Source organism: Panthera onca, chromosome E2 (genome assembly GCF_046562875.1).
Source record: "Panthera onca isolate mPanOnc1 chromosome E2, mPanOnc1 haplotype 2, whole genome shotgun sequence".
NCBI lineage: Eukaryota > Metazoa > Chordata > Mammalia > Carnivora > Felidae > Panthera > Panthera onca.
The window spans coordinates 26,098,800-26,120,855 of NC_138353.1; the positions used below are offsets into that span (position 1 = coordinate 26,098,800).

Genomic DNA, 22,056 nt, shown 5'->3' on the forward strand with positions numbered 1-22,056 from the left:
GCCACCCAGGCGCCCCAGTCATGCCACTCATTCTTGAGTGCTCATATATGCCAGGCACTGCCTTCTTCCATGTTTGTAAAGATGGGGAAAGGTATGTGACCAAGACTAAGAAGGGGAGGCAATTGGGAGATGTCAAATAGGAGCTTTGCTGGCCACTGCTGCCCTGTGCCACATTTAGAGTTCAGCCTAGGAGTTGGGAGGTGAGTCCAGAAAACCTCACTAAAACATCATTGGGGTCTTCAGTCCTAAGGGAAGAGAAACAGACTGTGAGTGTGCCCTTGGCAAAGAAGAGCCCTTTGGAATTTCTTTTTTTTTTTTCCTTTCAGTCTTGCTGTGAATTAACAGTACTCAGTCTCCTGGGCTACTGGGAACATATCTTTCCTGCCTCTGACATAGCAAACCTGAGGTTGGAAAGCAAGCCTTTTATTTGGGAGATGCCATGAGGCTTTATCACTGAGTCAATGGAGAAAGCAAAGAGGGTCTGTGAGAGGAAACAGTACAGAAAATGGAAGATCTTCAGTATAATAATTGCAAGGCAACATTTCAGGGTAGTTTAATCTCCTATTGCATTTTAATGACCAATATAGAAGATATAAAAATGTCATTTACAGAGAAACTCCAACCTTTTGTTTCCCTTGTTATTCTAATAGAGCAAATAGAACATATAATATGATTTAAAAAAATTTTTTTTCACCAAACAATGTAATCAATCTTGCATGCTACAGACCTTGTAGTTACTGCTTATCACACACACAAAATAGATGCGAAGAGGAGTTCAATGGGGAGAAAACTCTGCACTTTTCCTTTTTGATGAGAAGGCAGGAAACCTTTTACAAATTCCATCTTTAGGCATTTTCCCATTCTGTTTGATTAGATTTAACTGAAAGTTACACTTACACTGAAAGTTTCCATTCTCCGGCACTGAGGTGGTATTGATGGGGACACATTCATTGATGGGCACCTTGGAGTTTTAGGAGGTGGGGGCAGTTTTTTAATCCATTAGCTTCTTCTGCCTCTGTTTACCACCCAGAACCAGCTCCAAGCCAACCAGTGAGGTTGGGAGGCATGGGTTGGGTAAGGCAGGAAACCACCCTCCGCCCCAGCTCAGCCTGTGTGTCAGGGGTGGGACGGATTATGATGCCTGCAGAGATAGCTGGCCCTCCTCTTGCAGGCTCATCCAACTCATCTGAAGCATCCTCCTCCTCCTCTAAAATCAGCTGATGTGAGACCTTTACAATCGGACTTTGTTTTCTGCTGCTAGTAACATTGCAAATGCAGAATCTGGCTTCTCGGCAAGGACTTCAGGCTTGTCAAACTCGACCACCTGAAAGTCAGAGAAAAAGAGCTGAAATTGGCAGAAAATAGCCACTCACCTAGAGCCCAAACCGTTGAAGCCTCTGTGGAGGGGATGCCAACAACTTCCTGCACCTGCCCATTTTCCATGACCAGGACGAGGTCACAGTTGAGAACTGTGTTGAGGCGGTGGGCGATGGTCAATACCGTACAGCCTTTGAAGGCATCTTTGATGGTGCTCTGAACAAGGCTGTCAGTCTTGGAGTCCATGGAGGCGGTGGCTTCATCAAGGAGAATGATCTGTTGAGGAAGGCACATGGTAAAAGCCATACTAGACCAAAGCTGCACCTGAGGGAAACTCACAATCTTAGCTCTATTTATTACAAAAGAAGAAGGAGAAGAAGAAGAGGAAGAAGAAGGAGGAGGAGAAGGGCTAAAAAGTCATGAGCTAAGGGCCCGTCTCAAAAGATCAGAACAGCAAAAGCAAAATAAAAGTTCACACCACCTCCATCTCCTTCTGAGGGACAGGCTGGAAGAATAAGGTGGTATGTTCTTTATTTCTGTTTTCTAAGTGGTTTATTCTAATCTTGCAAAGTGGTAGGAGGCTTTCTCTACTGTGCTAACCAGAGTCAGTGTGAGCTATAATAACAGTGATCGTATTAGTTTGCCATCACTGCTATTAACAAATCAGCACAAACTCAGAGGCTTAAAACAACAAAAATTTATTGCTTTTGCTGTTCTGGAAGCCAGAAGTCCTAAAGTCAAGGTATTGCCAGGGCTGTATCCCTTTTGCCAGCTCGAGGGAGAAACTGTTCCCTTGCCTGTTGCAGCTGTTTGGGGCTGCCTGTGTTCCTTGGCTTGTGCCTCCTTCCTGGTATTGCTCTAATACCTACTCCCATTGTCACATTGCTTCTCCTATTTCTGACTCTCCTGCCTCCCTCTTATACAGACTTGCATGATTACACTAGGCCCACACAGGTAATCCAGGATAATCTCCCCATCTCAAAATCCTTGACATAATCACATCTGCAAAGCCCCTTTTCCGTAGGTATGGTGGTATATTCTCCTGTTCCAGCTATCAGGACTCAGACATCTTTGGAGGGGGAGAGCATTATTCTGCCTACCACCATACTGATTTGGAAATAAGAGGGCTTAAGCTCACCTCTGCTTCACCTTGACTAAATTACTTGACCCCTGCCCTCAAAGGTTCTGTGCCCTCCTCTATAAAGGGAGGTTATACTTTCTTATGAGCATGAAATGCAAAGATAACCCACAAAGTACTTAGCAGCGTATAGTGCCTCAGTCAGCACAGAATGCATCATGGTGCCAGCTCCCTCTCCTACCATTAGCATGTCTACACAACACACAGGCTAGGTTACACTTTGGTCAGGGTTCAGAGAATGGGATTTCTAAAGCAACAGCAATCCCTTCCTTGAAATCAGTAACCAAGGATGACTAAGTCACTAAGAAAAATGAATATAAACATTACAATTCTCATATCTTAGCATTCTGAAGGCCTTCTTTAGCATCCTGGGCATTGTTTATCAGGCTTCAGAATTGTTCAGGGACAAGGCAAAAAAAAAAAAAGTCAAGAGAAAGATTTCTCATACTCAGAGCACTTAGGAGACAAAGAGAATACCTAAGCAAGTCTTCCCAGGGGGAGGCCCAGAGGAGGCAGGTGCTCTTGCTGTAAATGACTGTTATTTTTCAATTTTTACCCCTTACAACTTTGTCTTAAAAGAAACTGATCGGTTTTTAAATGGCTCAATTGTTCTCTCTTTGCTGAAAGACAAACGCATAGCTCTACCTCCTGGATTGAGTGGCGCTGCGGGAAATATCCAAAATTTGACCAATCCATTTTTCCGTGCTGTTTCCTTACTTTTGAATTACGGAGAAGTGCTCGGGCCATACAAAGCAGCTGACGTTCCCCTACTGAGAAGTTTTCTCCATTTTCTGTGACTTCTGCCTGTAATTTTTCTGGGAGTTTCATTATCTATAAAACACAGAAAATGCCACATTTATGCTGATGATCTATAAAATTGTCCTGCATCATCTCTATTGATTGCCCCACTCATGCATTCATCAGCTGGCTTTATTTTACTGAGGAAGAGAAAGTACAAAACAACAATCATTTCAACATTGCAAACAGGCACCAGGGAAGGACCAGGGAGTAGGCAGACATTAATAATTTAAAATCACAGTATGATTCATAGAACCCTGTAGACACCTCATGAAAATAGGACAAATGGTACACATGTGGGTCCAGAGAAACACAAATGAAGTGTAAATGGCTTCCAGGGTTCCTATTTCTGTGGACAAAATACACATGGGATGGGAGTTTTCTAGTCATCAAGGAAAGGTACAACAGCATCTGATTTATCCAGTCACAGTGATATTGGGACATGCTCACCTTGGTACCAAGTCTTGGGGGAGAAAATCCCCTCCATGCTGCCGAGGTGGCCATACTCACCCACAGCTCTTCTAGGACAGGACCCTGTCTCACAGAAACTGGCCATACTGGCCATTCCTCGAGCCTGCCATACCCCCTCTCACCTTCCTGTGCCTTATATGTACCCATAAGCAAAGGAGGCTATTGGCAGAGCAACAGGATGCCCCATCTGCTCTAGAGTCAGATGCATTTGGGTTCAAGTCTCCATTCTGCCACTTACTAGCTTCACATGTTTCTTCCCTGAGTCTTAATTGCTACACCTCTAAAAATCAGGATAGGAGTTCCAAACTCAGAAGGCTGCAGTCAAGACAGGACCAGGTGAGGTGAGATCATACATGCAGAGCTCTTGTCCAGATCATTTCAGAGGCCTAAAAATATTATCTATTGTTGCTTTTAACAAAGAGTAAAAAAAGATCACATTCTCCTGACACATGTGACATCAGCAAATAAGCCGGACCAAATGATGGCCCGGGTCTTGTCAAATCCAAATCTGGGCCCTGGTGCTGGGAAACGGACTCATCCTGGTCAACCCCAGAGACCTACTGTGTCTCTCATGAATGTCCTCTCCAGAACCTGCCAGAGCATCTCATCTGAGTGACTCTCAAATGGATCCAAGTTGTACCTGCAATAAAGGAAAGAGCAGGGAGCCAGATTTCTGAGGAGGACAGGATGGGGGAGTATGTTTTCTGCAGCATGTGGGAGAGAGCAAGGGGTGGTGTGTGTGATGACTTTCATGGCCCCAAAAGCAGTGCTTAGCCCAGGACAATGGCCCATAAAATTACCAATCTCAGGCCAAGTGAGCAAAGCCCCACAGCTCTGTGATGGGGCAGAGACTACCAAGGCAGGAGAGACAGCACTGAACAAGGCACCCAGGAAGACACATTTGGTCCTTACAGTGGCCATGGACAGCAGAAGACCTTTGACCCTATGCAAATTATAGGCAGAGAGGGTGTGGTGGGGGGATTCACTTTGCCTTCAGAAGCAAGAGGTACAGCTGTGGCTCCCAGGACTTCACCCCGGGTGCCCCATGTAGGTCTGGTATCTCAAGACATGGAATGCATTTTTCTTATAATTCTAAATGGCACTTAATATGAGAAATGTCCTTCTCATTGGAGGAGGAACCATTGCCCTGGACTAAATGAGAAAATGGTTTTCTCTTTATCCCTTGACATCAGATCTTGAGCCCCATGGAAGTTGCAACCCTACTGTTCTTGTACTTGAACAACTTCTGTTCATTCTTCAATGGGAATAAATTGGTGCACTTCCCTATGGAATGCTACATACATAGGGTAACCACTTATTTTATTTCACTAACTGGGTACTTTTGAGGGTGGCCAGTGTTAAACCTTATAGGATGCTGAGACACAGGCATAAACCAGGGCTCTCCAGGGCCAACTGGGCTATATGCTCACCCTATGTGTAAGCATCTTGCTTATTTGTGATGTGGCACATAAAATACAGACAATGTTCAGGGCTCTAGTCCTTGGTTCTTCCTAAGGCTTCAGCAGGAACAGGTACTAGAAGTGCTTCTGAGCACCTCAGGATGGCTGCTTCCTTTAGGCCCACTGTGGGCACTTCACAAAGTTCCTGGCTGGTCTGATTTTACTACCTAAAAAATAGGAATGGACGATGATCAAAAACAGCTACCTTACTGTACCTACAAACAGGACAGGATCCTGGGGGATCACAGTCAGCTTGGTTCTGAGGTCTTCCAAACCTATAGTGCAGATATCCACCTCATCAATGAAAATCGTACCGCCAGCTGGCTCCACCAGACGAAACAAGGCCATTCCCAAGGATGACTTTCCTGGGAATAATAAAAGCAAGAACAGCAAATCAAACATCAGTTTGTACTTCTATCATATCCAAGTATCTAATCAGGGGAATTTGTAATGCAGTTAAATGGCTCAGTGCAGATGACTGTGCAGACAGAAAGGCCTCACTCTGTGGAGGCAATCAGCTGCCCTGACATGGTTAACCTGCCCGTTCCTGCAGGGCTGTTAACACACGACTCATCCTCTGGGCCTCGTTTCACCAGAATGATTCTCATTTAATTAATTCAAAAACTGGTGTGTGTTTGTTTCCAACTCCACACACCCATTCAACCTGAAATCCCAATTTACAGTAAAGAGATTAGAGGGAGAAAAAAACAGCCAACCCACCACACATACACACAGCCCTCTGGTGTGGCTCAACCAGCATCCCCGGTGGAAATGCAAAGAAGACAACCCTGTCCTCACCAGAACCTGTTCTTCCAACAATCCCAACTGTCTGCCCGCTTTGAATGCTCAAGTTCAGCCCATCAAGAACAAGGGGAGTGTTGTCTCTGTATCTCATCTGATAGTCTCTGAATGTTATCTCCCCATGCCTGGGCCAGTCACGGGGGGACAAGTCTCCACTTTGAGGGGGTGAGTGCATTCAGGAACACAGGTCTGGAAAACAGAATAACCAATGACAGGTTAACAATCATTCACTTTTCCATTCATTTAATTAATTCACGCATTCCCACAATTCTAGGTACTAGTGTTCGTGGTGGTGTGCTAGATCAAGAAACCCACTAAAGAAGTCACATTCCAATGGGGAAGTCAGATAATAAATAAGAAACAAAATCAGAAATAAAGACAATAAATCATAAAATAACATAAACATAAAACATTAAAAAAAATAAAAATGAAGACAATGTGTGTAGTGAAAGGGGTAGGCAGAGTAAAAGTAACTTAAGGGTTTAAGAAGGCATCTATGAGGATGTGCGATTCAAGCTGAGACGTAGAATGCTGATATAAGAAAGTTTGAGTTCAGAACCTTCCAGGCAGAGTAGACAGCTAGTGCAAAGGCCCTGGGGCCAGAACAAGCTTGGGCACTTTGAGGAATAGAAAGAAAAGTTAGGTGTCTGGAGCTTAGTGAATAGAGAGATGGACAACTATAAGGGACAGCTCATACGGGGCCATGTGGGCCTGGGCGTCAGCATTGTGACCTTGAAGCTGTGTGGCAAATCCAGACCAAATCTTGAGATTTGCAGAGTTCAGTCAGATACAATTTCAATATCTGCAAGTGTCTAAGAAATGCAAAGTCTAAACCAAGTTGCTCTATTCAACTTGGCTGTGTTAGAACACCACCTCCTCTAAAGTTTTGAAGTCCCTGTGAGCCATGAGAAATAAGGCCCCCATGTGCCCTGGGGGTGGCTGGCGAGTCCAAATCTGTGATAAGCAACTACAATTAACTGATAAAATATCTGTATTCCTACACAGTGAATATTTGTAACCCCCGGGAGATCTAGAATTAATAACGAGAATATTTAAGAGAAGCAAAATTGTAACAGTATTTTCAGTTGAAGGAATCTGCATATTTTGTGTTTCAAGTATAATATTAGTAACATAAGGGCCTGTGATTCTAATTTAAAATGTATAATTGAATAATTTATTTAGACATGATTTTAAGTTAAAAGCTTACTGTTCATCCACAGCATTGGGATGGTTATGCAAATTTAAAGCTTACTATATTTATAAGTGCAATTTATTAGATTTATATAACCTCTGGAAGGTTTGTTTGTTAAATCAGATAATCGAGATACTTAAGAAGGAAATGGAATGTGCTAAATTTTAAAATGCAGTTTAATGTTTTAAAGAGTTTAATTAAGTTTGTAAATGAGGCCAAATGCTATTCAAAGGCCCTTAAAAGTGATTGCTTGACTTGTCTAGACTTTTCAAAGAATAGCAGGATTTGTAAGTTGAACATAAAAGCTTTTAAAGAAGAGTTCGGCCATTGTTTTTTTTCAATTTACAATTTTAGTCAATCAAATAGTAATCTTTAGAAACTAAAGTTAGCCACTGATTTCTATTTTTGTATGCAGAAACTGCCTTTGAGAAAATTTTTTTTTAAAAAAAGAATCTCTTCCTCAACTTAAAGTACTTTAGACTGTATGGTAAATATGGGCTTTAAGAAGAGGGTTGTGGTTCATTTTCAGTTTTTATTTTATTTGTTTGTCTGTTTGCTTGTTTGTTTTTATTAGAGAAAGCATGTGTGTGCATGACACAACGAGGGGCACAGGGAGGGAGAGAGAGAACCCCAAGCATGCTCCACATTCAGCTTGAAGCCCAATGCAAGTCTCAGTCTCACAACTGTGAGTTCATGACTTGAGCCAAAATCAACAGTCTACCACCTAACCGACTGAACCACCCAGGCACCCCAACAAATTTCAGTTTTTAAAAAGACCCCTTTCACATGTCAAAAAATCAATGCCTGCATAAATTCCGCCAGAGTTAACTAGCCCTTCCTCTGGCATGCACTAATTTCTTACCAAAATATACTCCCTGAGCAGCTCCACGGGGGTGAATTTGGCCTGGGTCTCTGTCCCTGTTCGCACACATACTTGGAGTAGTCCGCTTAGCTATTGTAGAGAAACAAAAGCTGAGTTAGATCCATTTCCTCCCTTAGGTTCTGCTGCCCCACCCTCAGGGGCAGCCCTTGTGAATTACCCCTCACCAGCCTCACTCAGAGCCACACAAAAATATGCCTGCATTCCCAGCCAAGTGCCCAGAAGTAAAGACACTGCAGTGTTTTGCCTTTAAATATTCCTCTGCATTCGGAACCAAATGGGTAATGACATTTTCCCTGACACTCCAGATGGCATGAACCATCCCACCACAGTACCACTTGATCACTCTTGGTCTAAGCTGGAATCTCCCAGGGCCACAGAGCTGCTGGGTATCCACCCCTTGCTGCCATCTGGCATGGTCCTGCACTTCCATGCCCTCCCTGATTTACCCAACAGGCAGCCAAGCAGCCACTGAAATCCCATTGTCACAGACCATCATGGGTAGAAGGAAATCATTTAGCCCATCTGTTTGCTTCAGACATGAGAATATCTAGGCTCAGAGTGGGGAATGTGGCTTGCTAAGGTCACCTATCTTAAGCCAGAATCCCCCAGAAGCCAACCCTGAAATTTGAGTGTAAGCAGGTTGAATGGAGCTCCCCCAAAAAGATAATGTATGCATCCAAATCCCTGAGACCTGTGAATGTTACCTCATTTGAAAGAAAAAGACCTTTAGGTGTAAGTAAGGATCTTGAGATCATCCTGTATTACCTGGATGGACCTTAAATCCAATGACAAGTATCCTTATAAGAGACAGAGGAAGAGAAGACACAAAAGAGAAGAAGATGTGAAGACAGAGGCAAAAGTTGGAGTGATGCTGCTACAATACAAGAAATGCCAAAGAATGCCAGCAGCCACCAGAAGCTGGAAGAGACAAGGAATGGCATGTCCCCTAGAGCATGCAGAGGGAACAAGGTCCTGCCTACACCTTGATTTGGGACTTCTGACCTCCAAAACTGTAAGAGAATAAATTTCTCTGATTTTAAGCCACTAGCTTATGGTGACTGGTTACAGCAGCCCTAGGAAATTAATCCAGGAGGTGGACCGCAAAAGTACCAGTGGGAGCTGGGAGAAGTGACATACAGAACAGAAAGTAAGTCATGAGAGGTTCACTTGTAAATACCCAAAATTTGATCCTACTGGAAGCTCTGGGACACTGCATGGAACACACTTGAGTTGTCCTGAGGAAGCTGGGCTACATCCCCACTGATGCCCTTCAACAATTTTTGGGGCCACTTCTGGCTTAGGGAATTCCCCACACTTGCAGGCTGCCCTGGGCTTGGACTGGGCACCTTCCCGTAGCAGCAGGAGGCCAAGGCTGCCCTGGAGGGTTGGTGCACCAACAGCACCTGCTTCAGTCACAAGGTGGGCTTGTGGGCTCAAGGCAGGACCAGGTCTTCTTTCACTGGGTGAGCAGTGACTGTGGGCCAGGCCCTGTCACAGAAGGGCTGGTTTTCCAGGGCTGAATGTGATGGACAAAACCCCTACAGTCACATGGCTTATGTTCTAGCAGGCTGGCAGGATAAGACACATGTCATTTCAAGAAAAGGTAAGATGCCAATAAAACAGGATGTGAAAGAATGGTCGGAATGGAGGTGGGGGGGAGAGGTTTGCCTCTGTTAGGGCAGTTAAGGAACTGTGTGAGCAGAGGCATTTATAAAAAGAAGTCCGCCAGGCTAACTCAGGATTTGGATAGTTCTGAGTAGCAGCAAGTGACCTTAACAAGGAGGCAGTGTGGCCCAAGCAGGTAAATGGCAGGGGGCAGTGGTGTAGGTCCACACCCTTTGCACGGCTCCCTTGTTGCCTGCCTGCTTAACACACACCACTGGCTTTCTATTTCTCTTAGAGCAGTGGCTCTTGACCTGGGTGATTATGCCCTTCAGGAGACATTTAGCAATGTCTAAAGAAACTTGTGGTTGTCACAACCTTAGAGGAGGGAGGTTCTACTGGGATTTCCTAGTTAGAGATCATGGAGGCTAACATCCTATAACATATAGCACAGCCTCTCACAAAGAGGATCATCCAGCCCTTATATAAAAGCAACCTTATATTCCATGGCTGACAAAGCCTTACATAGTCTCTCCCCGCCAACACCTCAGACCTTATTTTCTACTCTGCTCAAGCTACATGACCTTCTGAATGCCTCAAATGCACCCAGCTCCTACCTACCCCAAGCCTTGCTCTGGCCTCTCAGCCTGAAGCATCCTCCCTTCCATCTTATTTGGCTGGTTCTTTGTCATTCATGGACCAGCTTGGAAGTCACCTCCTAGCAGAGTTCTCCTCTGACTATAGAATCTCATGTTGCTTCCCCATTGACAGTCACATTACCCTGTTTTATTATCTTCATAACAAACAATTTCTGAAACCTTCTCACTTATTTGCTTGTGCACTTATTTATTCTGTCCCATGTTATATCTCTTTTTATCCCATAAACTCTATGAGAACAAGACCTGTCCAGATTGTTTGCTGCTGAATCCACAGCACCTAGCAGAATTCCTGGCTCACAGTAGATTCTCAGTGGCTATCTGGTGAATGAATGAATGAACCTTGCCCTTAAAAAGGGCTTATGTGCATTTTATTAAATTCAAGGGTATCATCCCTTTAAGTCCCTGGGAAGTCCTCCAGAAGTTAAGAACTCCCCCGCAGCACAGTGCTGGCCCAGTAAGTGCTCATTCTCCTCCATGATGTTATGTGATGTCAATTTACATTCACTTTCTGCTCTGTGGGACTTTACACCAATTTCTCATCCATCTAGGGAGTCTCCTCTGTTCTCAATGGAAGCTCTGTCATTCGGATTTTGTGTTCTCCAAAGGGGGCTAATGTTCAGCAAAACCCCAAAGTCAGCTAGAGAAGTGTACCCTTAGATCTAGTGTGTGCAAATTCTCCAGTCTTACAGGAATATTTGAAAACAATCTCACGGAAAGCTGATGATATCCCCCAAAAGCATGCCCTCAGTTGAGGAAAGCTGTTTCACTTGGACCAAGTAAAGGAATCTATTCAATATCATCTGCTTTATATCTTACTAGGCAACAACAAATAAAAACATCCATCAATGAGGGAAACTGGCTACCCAAGAAAAATTCATTTTTTCCCACTTAAGATAAAGATCTGAGAATATATTTTTGTTCTTCCCCCTTCCTAAAATGCCATTAAAATGATATCAGAGAGATTTTAAAAAAGGAATAGAACTTTAAGGGCAAGAGGGTTGGGAAGAGATAGCACTGAACGAAGAAGTCACAGATTTATGGAAGATGGAAAGGGGAAGAAGAGCCTTTTAATAGAAAGGAGGCAGAATGTGTTGTCAGGGCTTACAGAGATTTCTATCTAGCAGAACTCAGACAGGCTCCAGGTGTGAGAAGGAGCCACAGAAATACTGATCAGTAGTCTGTCTATAGACCCATCTGTTTACCAGTCCTCATCTTTCTCCCAACCAGATGTAGCTGGACACTTTATCCTTAGGCCAACACATACACACACATACACTCAAGATTCACACTCAGATAGGTATCAGACCCAGATGACCTAGGTTCAAACCCTAGCTCTAACACATGACAAGTGTGTGATGTTGGACAAATCTCTCTAAGCCTAAGTTTTATCATGTATAAGGTGAGGACTATGGCAGAAACTATCTCATCAATTGTTGTGGGAATAAATGAATTAATTCACATACATGACTTACAATAGTACCCCAAATGGCATGTATTTCCTGATTATTATTATTATTATTCTGTATTACTATTATTTTCCTATTACTGTTATTTTCTTCAAAAGAAAAATACCAAAGCAAACAAAAAGAGAAGTCAGTATTATTTGTCATAGACATCATGGCTGCCTCTCCAGCATCCTTTTCCTGATCTCTTTTATGGGACAGTTCTGTGACTTGGGGATAGGATGGTGTGTGACTCCATCCCTTGACCTAAGCCAATCATCCCAATTCTATCCAGGCACTAATTTGTTCCGGGATGCCTAAACTAATCCAGTAAGAATAAAGCTCAGGGCTTTTGCTCCGTGACTAGGGTACAAAAAGCTTTCTTCCTCCTTCCTTCCTGTTGCAGCTCTCAGAGAATGCCAGTCACCATTGTACAACCATGAAGGAAGTCATCACAGAACAAGGACAAAGCCAGGGGCTATGATCCAACTATTCCTGAAGCCCACACAACTGTCATGCCTTTTAGTGATGTGAACCAGTAAGCTCTGTTTGTTGCATCCATTTGAGTTGGATCTTCTCTTACATCCATCCTCCCTAGTAATACCCTATGCCAGAGCCTCCAGGCCAAACCTAACTTTATACGAGGTGTTACCTGGATGATGTAAGACAAAGACAAGCCTTTGGATGAAGCACTAATTGAGGAGAAGCTCAGAGTCACCAACAAGGCCACGATGAAGGTGACAATGTTCATGAAGACATCCATTCTTAGAGCAAACCACCTGAGAGCACAGTTAAAGTACAGGAGGTGGCTGGAATTTTCATCATTTAGCATCTTAAACCTAAAATTAAAAAATCATACAAAACAGGAGTCAGTTGTACTTCCACAGAGCTAGGGTTAGGGTTACCAGAAAATTAAGACAAGGGGATTTTTTTTCTTTTTCTTTTTCTTTATTTTAGAAAGAGTGAGAGAGAGTGTGCATATGCAAGTGGGGGAGAAGGGCAGAGGGAGAGAGAGGGAGAATCTTAAGTGGGATACATGCTGAGCACAGAGACTGACATGGGGCTCAATCCCATAACACTGGGATCATGATCTGAGCCAGAATCAAGAGTCAAATGCTCAACTGACTGAGCCACCCAGGCTCCACAAAGAGGAATTTTTAATCAAGAGCTAATGCACTCTTACATAAGACTCTTACAAAGACACGCATATATCCATCAATACTCTTTAAAATCTGCCACCATAGGCATCTTTGATATGCACATTTTTTGAGAAATCCTATGTAGCAGCATTGTGCTGAGTGGGCTTTTTCTCTCTTTCCCAGAACTGACAACTAGAACCCACAGCTGAGAAAAAAAGGTGCTCAGTATCTCATGCTCTACCTTCAAAAGACTTCTATTTTGGATTCAGCCACTCCCTTAAAGGCCATGTGGAATTGACAGTTAGCCCCTTGATCTATAAAAGGGTAAGGGCTGATTTTGGCAGAGGATGCCTTTAGGGAGAATCAGTGTGTGTGATGGTTGAGAAGGGAAAGAAGGATGCTTGGTTCCCCTCATCAAATCAGAGAGAGAAGATTCAAGGCCGTTGCTGGGGGTCTCCTCCAGAAGAAAAAAACTGACAACTTGTAACCCCTGTTGTGTATCCACTGAGCCAAAAAGAAAAAGGACACTGGGCAGAGGGATGGAGAAATGACACTGCTAAGGATGAGGGCAAGACCCCCCTGGAGTTTCTCATTCCCTAGATGCATGGAAGGCAGATCCTGCTCAATCCTGCAGTTCCTAGAGTTGAGGGTACAGAGAGAAGATGACTTTCGGTGCTGTAGTCTTAATGCAGTATCCATCAGCATGAGGCAGAGAGGCCCCAGATCAGGGGAATGCAGTGGAAGGCTTCACAGGAAGAGCTCTCTGGAAGACCCACGCAGATCTTGCCCATGAGCAATGCCTAGCAGAACTGCCATGGACTTGGTCCTGTTGGAGCCTCCACCTTGCCACACCACATCTGCACAATTTGCTGGAATGGCAGAAATGAGCATCAGGAAGGAGAGAATAACCTGATAATGTGTCCTCCCTCACTTCATTCCTCTGCACCAGCCTCAGGGAACCAGGCTCAGAGAAAAAGGAGAAAATGTTTAAAAGAATAGACCAAAGGCTTCCCAGTAGCACACCTGCCCTCCCCCTCCACCTGACACATACACACAGCACAGTATTACTACTCCAAGCCTCTGGGTGTGTAGGGAGGGAATACAGTTGGCCCTTGAATAACGTGGGTTTGAACTACACAGGTCTACTTACACATGGATGTTTTTCAATAAATACAATGCAATATTGTAAATGTATTTTCTCTTCCTTATGATTTTATTAATAACATTTTCTTTCTCTAGTGTTCTTTATTGTAAAGATATAGTATATAATACATATGACATACAAAATATGTGTTAACCAACTGTTTATATCATTGGTATAGTAAGCTATTAGTAGTTAAGTATGAGGGGAGTCAAAAGTTATATGTATATTTTCAACTGTGTGGGGGGGTTGATGCCACTAAACCTGCATGGCTCAAGGGTCAACTTGACCCAGACTGAAATTTTGAGTGGGCTGAACTAACAACTAACCATGAGAGATATCAGATTCAACTGCCACTGAAGGTTCCCTTGACCTATTGGGAAAGGGGTTTCAATGTTTAAACCCCTCGCTGGCACAGTCATGAACATCTCTGGTCATTGCTGCTTCATCCTGTTCCAATGATCCTCCAAAGACTCTGTCTAGAAGCACCTCTGACCAACCATGCTGGGCCTGTAGCACCCTCCCCCTTCTGTTTCTCTCAAAGTTATTTTCCCCAGAGCTTAGTTAAAATATTCTTCCAAATACCATGGTGTTTCTATCCTACAGCTATAAAGCTTACAAATTCAGATGATGGTTTAAGTGACTTAGAAGTCATCTGAGGTCTTATCTGTGTGGTTGGTCAGATTGCACAGGAACAAAAGAAACAGAAGGCTGGGATCAAATTGGAATTTGACCCCAAGGCTTTGTTTAAAAAGCAATACATGTCAGGGGTGCCTGGGTGGCTCAGTTGGTTAAGCGTCCGACTTTGGCTTAGGTCATGATCTCGCAGTTCATGGGTTTGAGCCCTGCATTGGGCTCTGTGCTGACAGCTCAGAGCCTGGAGCCTGCTTTGGATTCTGTGTCTCCCTCTCTCTCTGCCCCTCCCCCACTCGTACCCTGTCTCTCTGTCTCTCAAAAGTAAATAAAACATTTAAAAAAAAAATTTTTAAGCAATACATGTCAGAAGCCCAAGCCCTCTGGAAAGTCCATGACAGGAAAGAAAGTATTAAAAAGAAGCGGACCCCATCAATCATGTAGGACTCAGCTGCCCTGTAGGATTCCCTTGGAAACCTTGGACAAAAATCTGCAAGAAGACAAACCTTGTATCTGTTTTGTTTGTCATGAGTAAGTTGAGTAATTCTATGGACAGGAGCCTTTCCTCATGATCAGGACACTGGAAGTGTCAATGTGTGATGCAGGACTCTCTACAGATGACACATAGGTTAAACTAGGAAGAGCACAGCCACTGATTGAACTAAAGGCAAGTTGAGATGCCAAGTTTACACTGAGACCCTGGGTGGCAAAGTGTGGGAAAAGAGAGAGAAAAAGAATTAGACCCAAACTTGAAGTTTGTGTTAGGTTTTTAAGGCAGAAAAATATGGAAAAAAATAAAACAAAACAAAGTGGAACACCTATGTGTCATACACTGCTATAGCTTCACCAAACTCCATTTTTTTCCCTCCCATGGACACAACTGGACTACATTTCTCAGCCTCCCTTGCAGTTTGGTGAGTACATGTGAATGAAATCTGGTCAATGAATGTGCAGAAATGATAAGTATCTTCATTGGAATTAACCCATAAAAATTTCCCATGGGATCCTGCACCCACCTCTCCTACCTTATCCTCCAGTTAGACACAGAGGATCATAGAGAAGACTCCCCCCGCCCACAGCCCTCAGGATGGAAAAGCCCTAGGTGGAACAAAATCCCTTTCCCCTACCCTATGGATGCTCTTTAAATTGTGACTTGAAGAAGAATAAATATGTATTGTGTTAAGTCCCTAAAACTTGGAAGTCTTTGCTACTACAGTGAGCCTACATGGTCGATACAATTTATACTGTGTTTTAGAACTTTGGAGCTGGAAGACTCCAGAGAAATTTACTCATCTAGTCCCCACACTTTAAAAAGAAGAAAAGAGGTGTGTATCCATTAAGTGAAATATAATATGGCCTTTAAATTTTATTTTTACTGGGTGCTTGGATGCCTCAGTTGGTTGAGTGTCCGCCTCTTGATTTCAGCTCAGGTCATGATCCCAGAGTCATGGAATCCCAGAGTCAAGCCCCACGTCAGCCTCCACACTGAGTGTGAAGTCTGCTTAGGATTCTCTCTCTCTCCTTCTGCCTTTCTCCCCTGCTCTCTGTCTCTCTCTCTCTGTGTCTCAAAAATAGAAAAAAAAATAAAAATAAAAAAATTGTATAAGATATATAATGTTTAAAATGTTATTTAAAAATAAAATGAAACAAACATGATTATAAATACTTAAGAAATTTAAAAAAAAGACTGGAAGGAAATATATAAAAATATTAATAGGATGTAGTTAGGGACCTTTGAGTGATTTTTTTTCTTTTTTCTTTTTTTTTTTTTTTTTTTCTGCTTTCTCCTACTTTCCTGAATTGTGCACATTTTACTTCTACTGCATAAAGTAAAACATGTAAAATCACACATTGAGGTTGTCATTGAATGAACTCACCACTTTTGGGGCCCCAGATACTAGAAAGAAAGGCTTAGTACCCTAAAGTACTCCTTCTGGATTCTGACAGCAATTCACTTATGGTGAGTCCCCAGCAGCCCAGACTTCCCTTCTCAGAGTCAAAGAGGCCATCTGTTCCTAGGACCTCCCATTCAGGGTTAGATGTGAAGTGGGGAGACCTGGAGCAGGGGCCCAGTGCAGTACTTACTTGCTAATGCAGTCCTCTTTCTTGTCATAGGCATGGATGATGCCCAGGCCCTGCATGGATGAAGTGATATGGGAGAACCAGGGAGTCCGGCTGATATTCTCCAGCTTCTTGAGCTCCTGGGCTCCTCCATGGAAAATGCTGTAGGGAAATCAAGAAGACTACAAAGTGGGGTCTCTGAGGGCTTGCCCTTAGCACTTGCAGGTCCGACTATGCACTCAAGACAAAGTTTAAGTCAGACGGTGCCATCTAACTAAGATGAAGGGGTTGGCCTGCCACTCTCCCCTAGGAGAAACCATCCTAGGGACAGATGGGGTCTCAGAAATGTGTCTCAGACATGAATAGAAATTTTCCCCACAAAGACATACAGATGGCCAACAGACGCATGAAAAGATGCTCATCAGTCATCATCAGGGAAATACAAATCAAAACTACAATGAGATATCACCTCACACCTGTCATAATGGCTAAAATTAACAACACAGGAAACAGATGTTGGCAAGGTTTCGGAGAAAGGGGAACCCTCTTACACTGCAAACTGGTGCAGCCACTCTGGAAAACAGTATGGAGGTTCCTCAAAAAGTTAAAAGTAGAACTACCCTATGATCCATCAATCGAACTACTAGGTATTTACCCAAAGAATACAAAAATACTAAATCAAAGGGATATATGCACCTCAATGTTTATAGTAGCATTATCTACAATAGCCAAACTGTGGAAACAACTCAAGTGTCCATCAACTGATGAATGGATAAAGATGTGGTATATATATATATATATATATATATATATATATATATATATATACAATGGATAATTACTCAGCCATAAAAAAGAATGAGATTTTGCCATTTGCAATGACATGGATGGAGCTAGACAGTATAATGCTAAGCAAAATGAGTCAGTCAGAGAAAGACAAATACCATATGATTTCACTCATATGTGGAATTTAGGAAGCAAGGCAGATGAATATAGAGGGGTAAAAAAAAAGGAGTCAAACCATAAAGCTGACTGTTAACTATGGAGAACAAACTGAGGGTTGTCGGAGGGGAGGTAGATGGGGGATTGGTTAAATGGGTGATGGGTACTAAGAAGTGCACTTGTTGTAATGAGCACTGGGCATTGTATGTAAGTGATGAATCACTTACATATTTCACACTTACATAGTAGTTTCACTACTACTGAAACTAATATTACACTATACGTTAACTAAATACATAAAATAATTTAAATAAAAACTTGAAATAAAAACTTAAAAAATTAAATAAAAACTTGAAACTACAAAAAAAAGTAAGAAAAAGAAAAATGTCTCTCAGAAATGTAAGCCATTCCTTGCTATGGTCTCAGTTTTGAGTGCATCTTGTAGCATGGTCTTGCTGCAGGAGATGTGGGTCCAGTCTTTGAAGACAAGGAATTTTCATACAGTGTAGCTTCTAATACAAGCCAACCACTTTCTGGGACCCAACCAAAGAAAAAATGATCTGTTCCAATTCTGGTGGAAAATCTGGTGTGTCAACTCCAGTGCATGGTCTTCTGAAGGCATTTTCAAAGGTAATTTTGAATCATAGCCTCAGGAGCTGACTTTAGAACCAAACTCTTCCACAGGGTGATCCTCTCCTGGGTGTTGAAGCTCCAGGACCCTGCAGAGTTCCAGACTACTGCCCACAGGCATGCACATTGGCAGGCTGGCCCATGACAGTGAGTCTAATCTGCCCTCCAGACTCTCATCTAAAACCCAGGGAAGAGGAAAGAAAACTTCATTAGCTCAGAGTTCAAGTGAGTTAGTTGGAAATATTTGGGTGATTCAGTCACAGCCAGCCCTGGTCTGGCCTATCTTTGTAGCAAGAAGTAGGGGTGCAAAGCAGAGAAAAACCTTTTGCTAAGTAAATCAACAGTATAAAACAGGAGAACAGACAGGAACAACGGTCAGACAAACACAGGGATTACAAAAATGAACGCCAAATCAAGGAGTCCATTTTAAGAAGCGGTGTCCAAGACATGCTTTATCTTTGCAAAGGACTTGCAGAAAGTATTTTACTTGGTCACCACAATAAATCCTTGAGGCTGGACAGTGAGGCCATGTGACCTTTCTTGGAGTCACCAAGGGGACAGTGGGAGAACAAAGAGAGAGCCCAGGGCTCCAGTTCCCAAGGTCACACCAGCTCCTGCACAGAAGCCAAGGATGCGGAATCCACCTCTCCAGCCCCGATGCACCCCTGTACCCTCCTTTCCCACTATCTGTTGGCACCATCTATGGACTTGACCCACGAACTTGAAATATCCAACAGTGAGCCCACAATCTTGATTACCCAAATCACTCCCTTCCCAGATCACCTTCACATCGCTCTTCACATCGCTCCCCATCTTGGACCCATCCTTGGCATTTCCCATTCCCCAACCCCAAAGACCATCTCAGAAATGATTCATAAATCTTTTCTGTCCCCACTGCTGCCACTTGTCTCAACTCTCATTCAGACCCTACATTTCAAGAGTCTCTCATCCCATAGCTCTGTCCTGATCTTTCCATAGCTCCATCCATCCTCCACACTGGCCAAAATGATATTTCTAAAAACTCAGCTCTGAGCATGGTGTCCCTGGATGAAAACAACCTTGCTTATGGGTAGAGGCAGGTCTAGGATTTGGGAGCTGAATCCCTTACAACTAGGGGACCCTCTTTAAGACCCTCAGCATCCAACCCAAGACTTTGTGCATCTAGGAGTGGAATAAACATATTGCTGAATTTTATGGAAACATTTCTATAACACTGTGTAGTTGACTCTTGAACAATGCAAGGGATGGGGCATCAACCCCCACCCCACCCCATGCAATTGAAAATCTGCTTATAACAATTTTGATTCCCCCAAAACTTAACTACTAATAGTCTACTGTTGACTAGATGCCTTACTGATAACATAAACAGTTGATTAACACATATTTTATATGTATTATATACTATATTCTTACTATAAAGTAAGATAAAGAAGAGAAAGGGTTATTTAAAAAATCATTAGGAAGAGAAAATACATTTATAATAAGGTACTGTATATATATATATATATATATATATATATATATATATATATGGAATCCACATATAAGTGGACCTGTGTGGTTCAAACCCATGTTGTTCAAGGGTCAACTGTATTCCCTTTCTAATTTGTAAGCCACTTATAGCTCTACAGTCTCATTTGATCCTCACAAGACTCCCCTGGCACAGGTGAGATGTATATTTTAATGGTTACCTTTAGGGATGAAGACACAAGCTTGCAGTATTTCTCTGGCTTCCCCAGGGTCTTCCAGCTAGTTTTGCAGGAGGGCTGGGGCTCTGGTGCAAATTTCTCTGATTTCCAAGCCTTTGGCCCTACACAATACCCACCACACTGCCTGCTGAGAACTCCAACTCTCTCCAGGAACAGGGAGGAGCTGGGTTCCTTGAAGGCTGGGGTCAATCCACCCTCCTGCTTCCCTCCAACGTGGGTGAGGAAGTGGAAATGAGGCACAGCCTCAGTAGGACTCCCCAGTGCCTAGCTGCCTGAGGCCTTCCTCTATCCATATCAGTGATTAGGGTGGGGGCTAGTTCCCAAAGCTCAGAGTGACTAAGGACTGGTCTTACCTCTCTTCTCCAGCAGCAGGATGCCAGAGAGAGCCCCATGGTCAAGAGCATAACAGCAGACAACAAGCATGGTTACTAGTTTCCTCACCTAGGACCACAGACTTAACCTCCCCATTCATGCCCACCTCTCAGAGTTGCTCTGAGACTAAAATGTCAGATGTATGCAAGACCACTGAGCATAGCACCTGGCATTTCATCACCACTAAAAATCAATATGATCCTCCCCATTCAGAGAAGATAGCAGGGACTCAGCATCACCTGACACTACCCAGTCATTGTGCAGAGTTAACCAAATATGTCAAGATTTCATGTGCTCCTTTTTAAATAGTGCATTGACCTACCATAAAAGAATGAAGAAGCCAACAGCAAGGCCAGCCAGGACTAAAAGGACAGCAGGAAACACAGCAGCCAATATCACAAGAATAAACAGCACCATAAAAAATTGCTGCAGAAAGTTCTCCGCGTGAAATGGAAGTCTGACATCCAGCTCATCCATATCCTTGGAAAAACGGTTCATTAGCCTGCCAGTGGGAGTCGTGTCAAAGAAGCTCATTGGGCTCTTTAAGATCTGTGGATAAAGTCAGAGAGTCCACGTTGAGGTGTGAGTTTAGTAAAGCCTGGCCACTCTGCTGGGGCTGGGATATTTTGAGCAGCCTGAGCATTTTTCCAGGGCCCAACCTAGTGTACCAGGCCATCCTGGGAAGGTGAGGATGCTCCCCATTCTTGTGGCCCCCATGAATGAGAGGGATTGTGGGAAAGATTCAGCCTCAGTGTGGAACCCCAGGGAAAGCCCCTGAAGATTGGGCCTCCCTCCAAGCCTGGGATGCAGCCTGGGGTACCTCTGGAGGAGGGTGGGATTTTGTGCTCTGGAGCAATAAAAAGTCAAGTGCCCCTGTGTCTGTCTGCCCTCAAATTATGAGCCACACCTCTGGGCTCTGTCCAGGGCCCTGGCAATAGTGGCTGATGCCTACTGCTGCAGTGGAATGAGAAGGCAGCCAGAAGGACTTCTTAAGGCCCTCAGTGTACTCAGGGGTCTTTGGAGCTAGAGATGTCCTGTTGGCCTGTACATGTCTGTTCCAATGCAGTGCTCTCAGGAAAACCTTCCTGACCACATTTGCCTCCACCCCTAGTTTAGCCTGAGGGCTCATGACACATTCCCTCAGTCCCTGGAGTTGCCTTCACCATTGATAGTACATATTAGGAAGCTTCCCAGACATCACTGTAAGCATCTTGAGCATCATGTCTGTCCCCAGAGCCCAGCTCAGTACCTGATGTATCATAGGTGCTCAATAAAAGCTATTGACTGAAAAACTGGATTCGTTTGCAGGCCCTGAGAGCAGTACCTTGTCAAACACTTGGTCGTGTAATGAGCAGGATGCCATCAGTGTGGTCTTGGTGAAGGTGAAGACTTTGATGATACTAAACATCAGTACAGACACCATACTCCCTGCGTATACCCACTGGTACACATGCTGCCCAGTGTCTGCCAGGACTGCGCCAATCTCACATGCACTCTTGTTGCCCTGGGGTCCACAGGTCATCTTTGGAGAAAAACAGAAGAAGCACCAAGAATTGGTAAACTGTCAGGAAAATGGGAATTTCCCAGAGGATCCTTCCAGAGAGAAGAAATTAAAAAGGGGTACATAATTGCTAAGAAATCAGGTCACTTCCCTCTGAGGGCCTCG

The 22,056-nt window shown here is 43.6% G+C and overlaps 1 protein-coding gene across 1 annotated transcript in view; it reads right to left on the bottom strand.

Moving 5' to 3' along the window:
* Positions 1 to 550: 550 nt before the first annotated feature.
* ABCC12 (ATP binding cassette subfamily C member 12) overlaps positions 551 to 22,056 on the bottom strand; it is a 94,896-nt gene continuing 73,390 nt past the window's right edge. The window contains 12 exon segments of the mRNA XM_078438553.1: positions 551 to 1,324; positions 1,429 to 1,593; positions 3,173 to 3,286; positions 4,286 to 4,364; positions 5,390 to 5,549; positions 5,983 to 6,127; positions 6,130 to 6,174; positions 8,040 to 8,129; positions 12,416 to 12,602; positions 16,762 to 16,899; positions 20,713 to 20,939; positions 21,715 to 21,912. Coding sequence (XP_078294679.1) covers positions 1,232 to 1,324; positions 1,429 to 1,593; positions 3,173 to 3,286; positions 4,286 to 4,364; positions 5,390 to 5,549; positions 5,983 to 6,127; positions 6,130 to 6,174; positions 8,040 to 8,129; positions 12,416 to 12,602; positions 16,762 to 16,899; positions 20,713 to 20,939; positions 21,715 to 21,912 — 1,641 coding nt within the window. The 3' untranslated portion in view covers positions 551 to 1,231.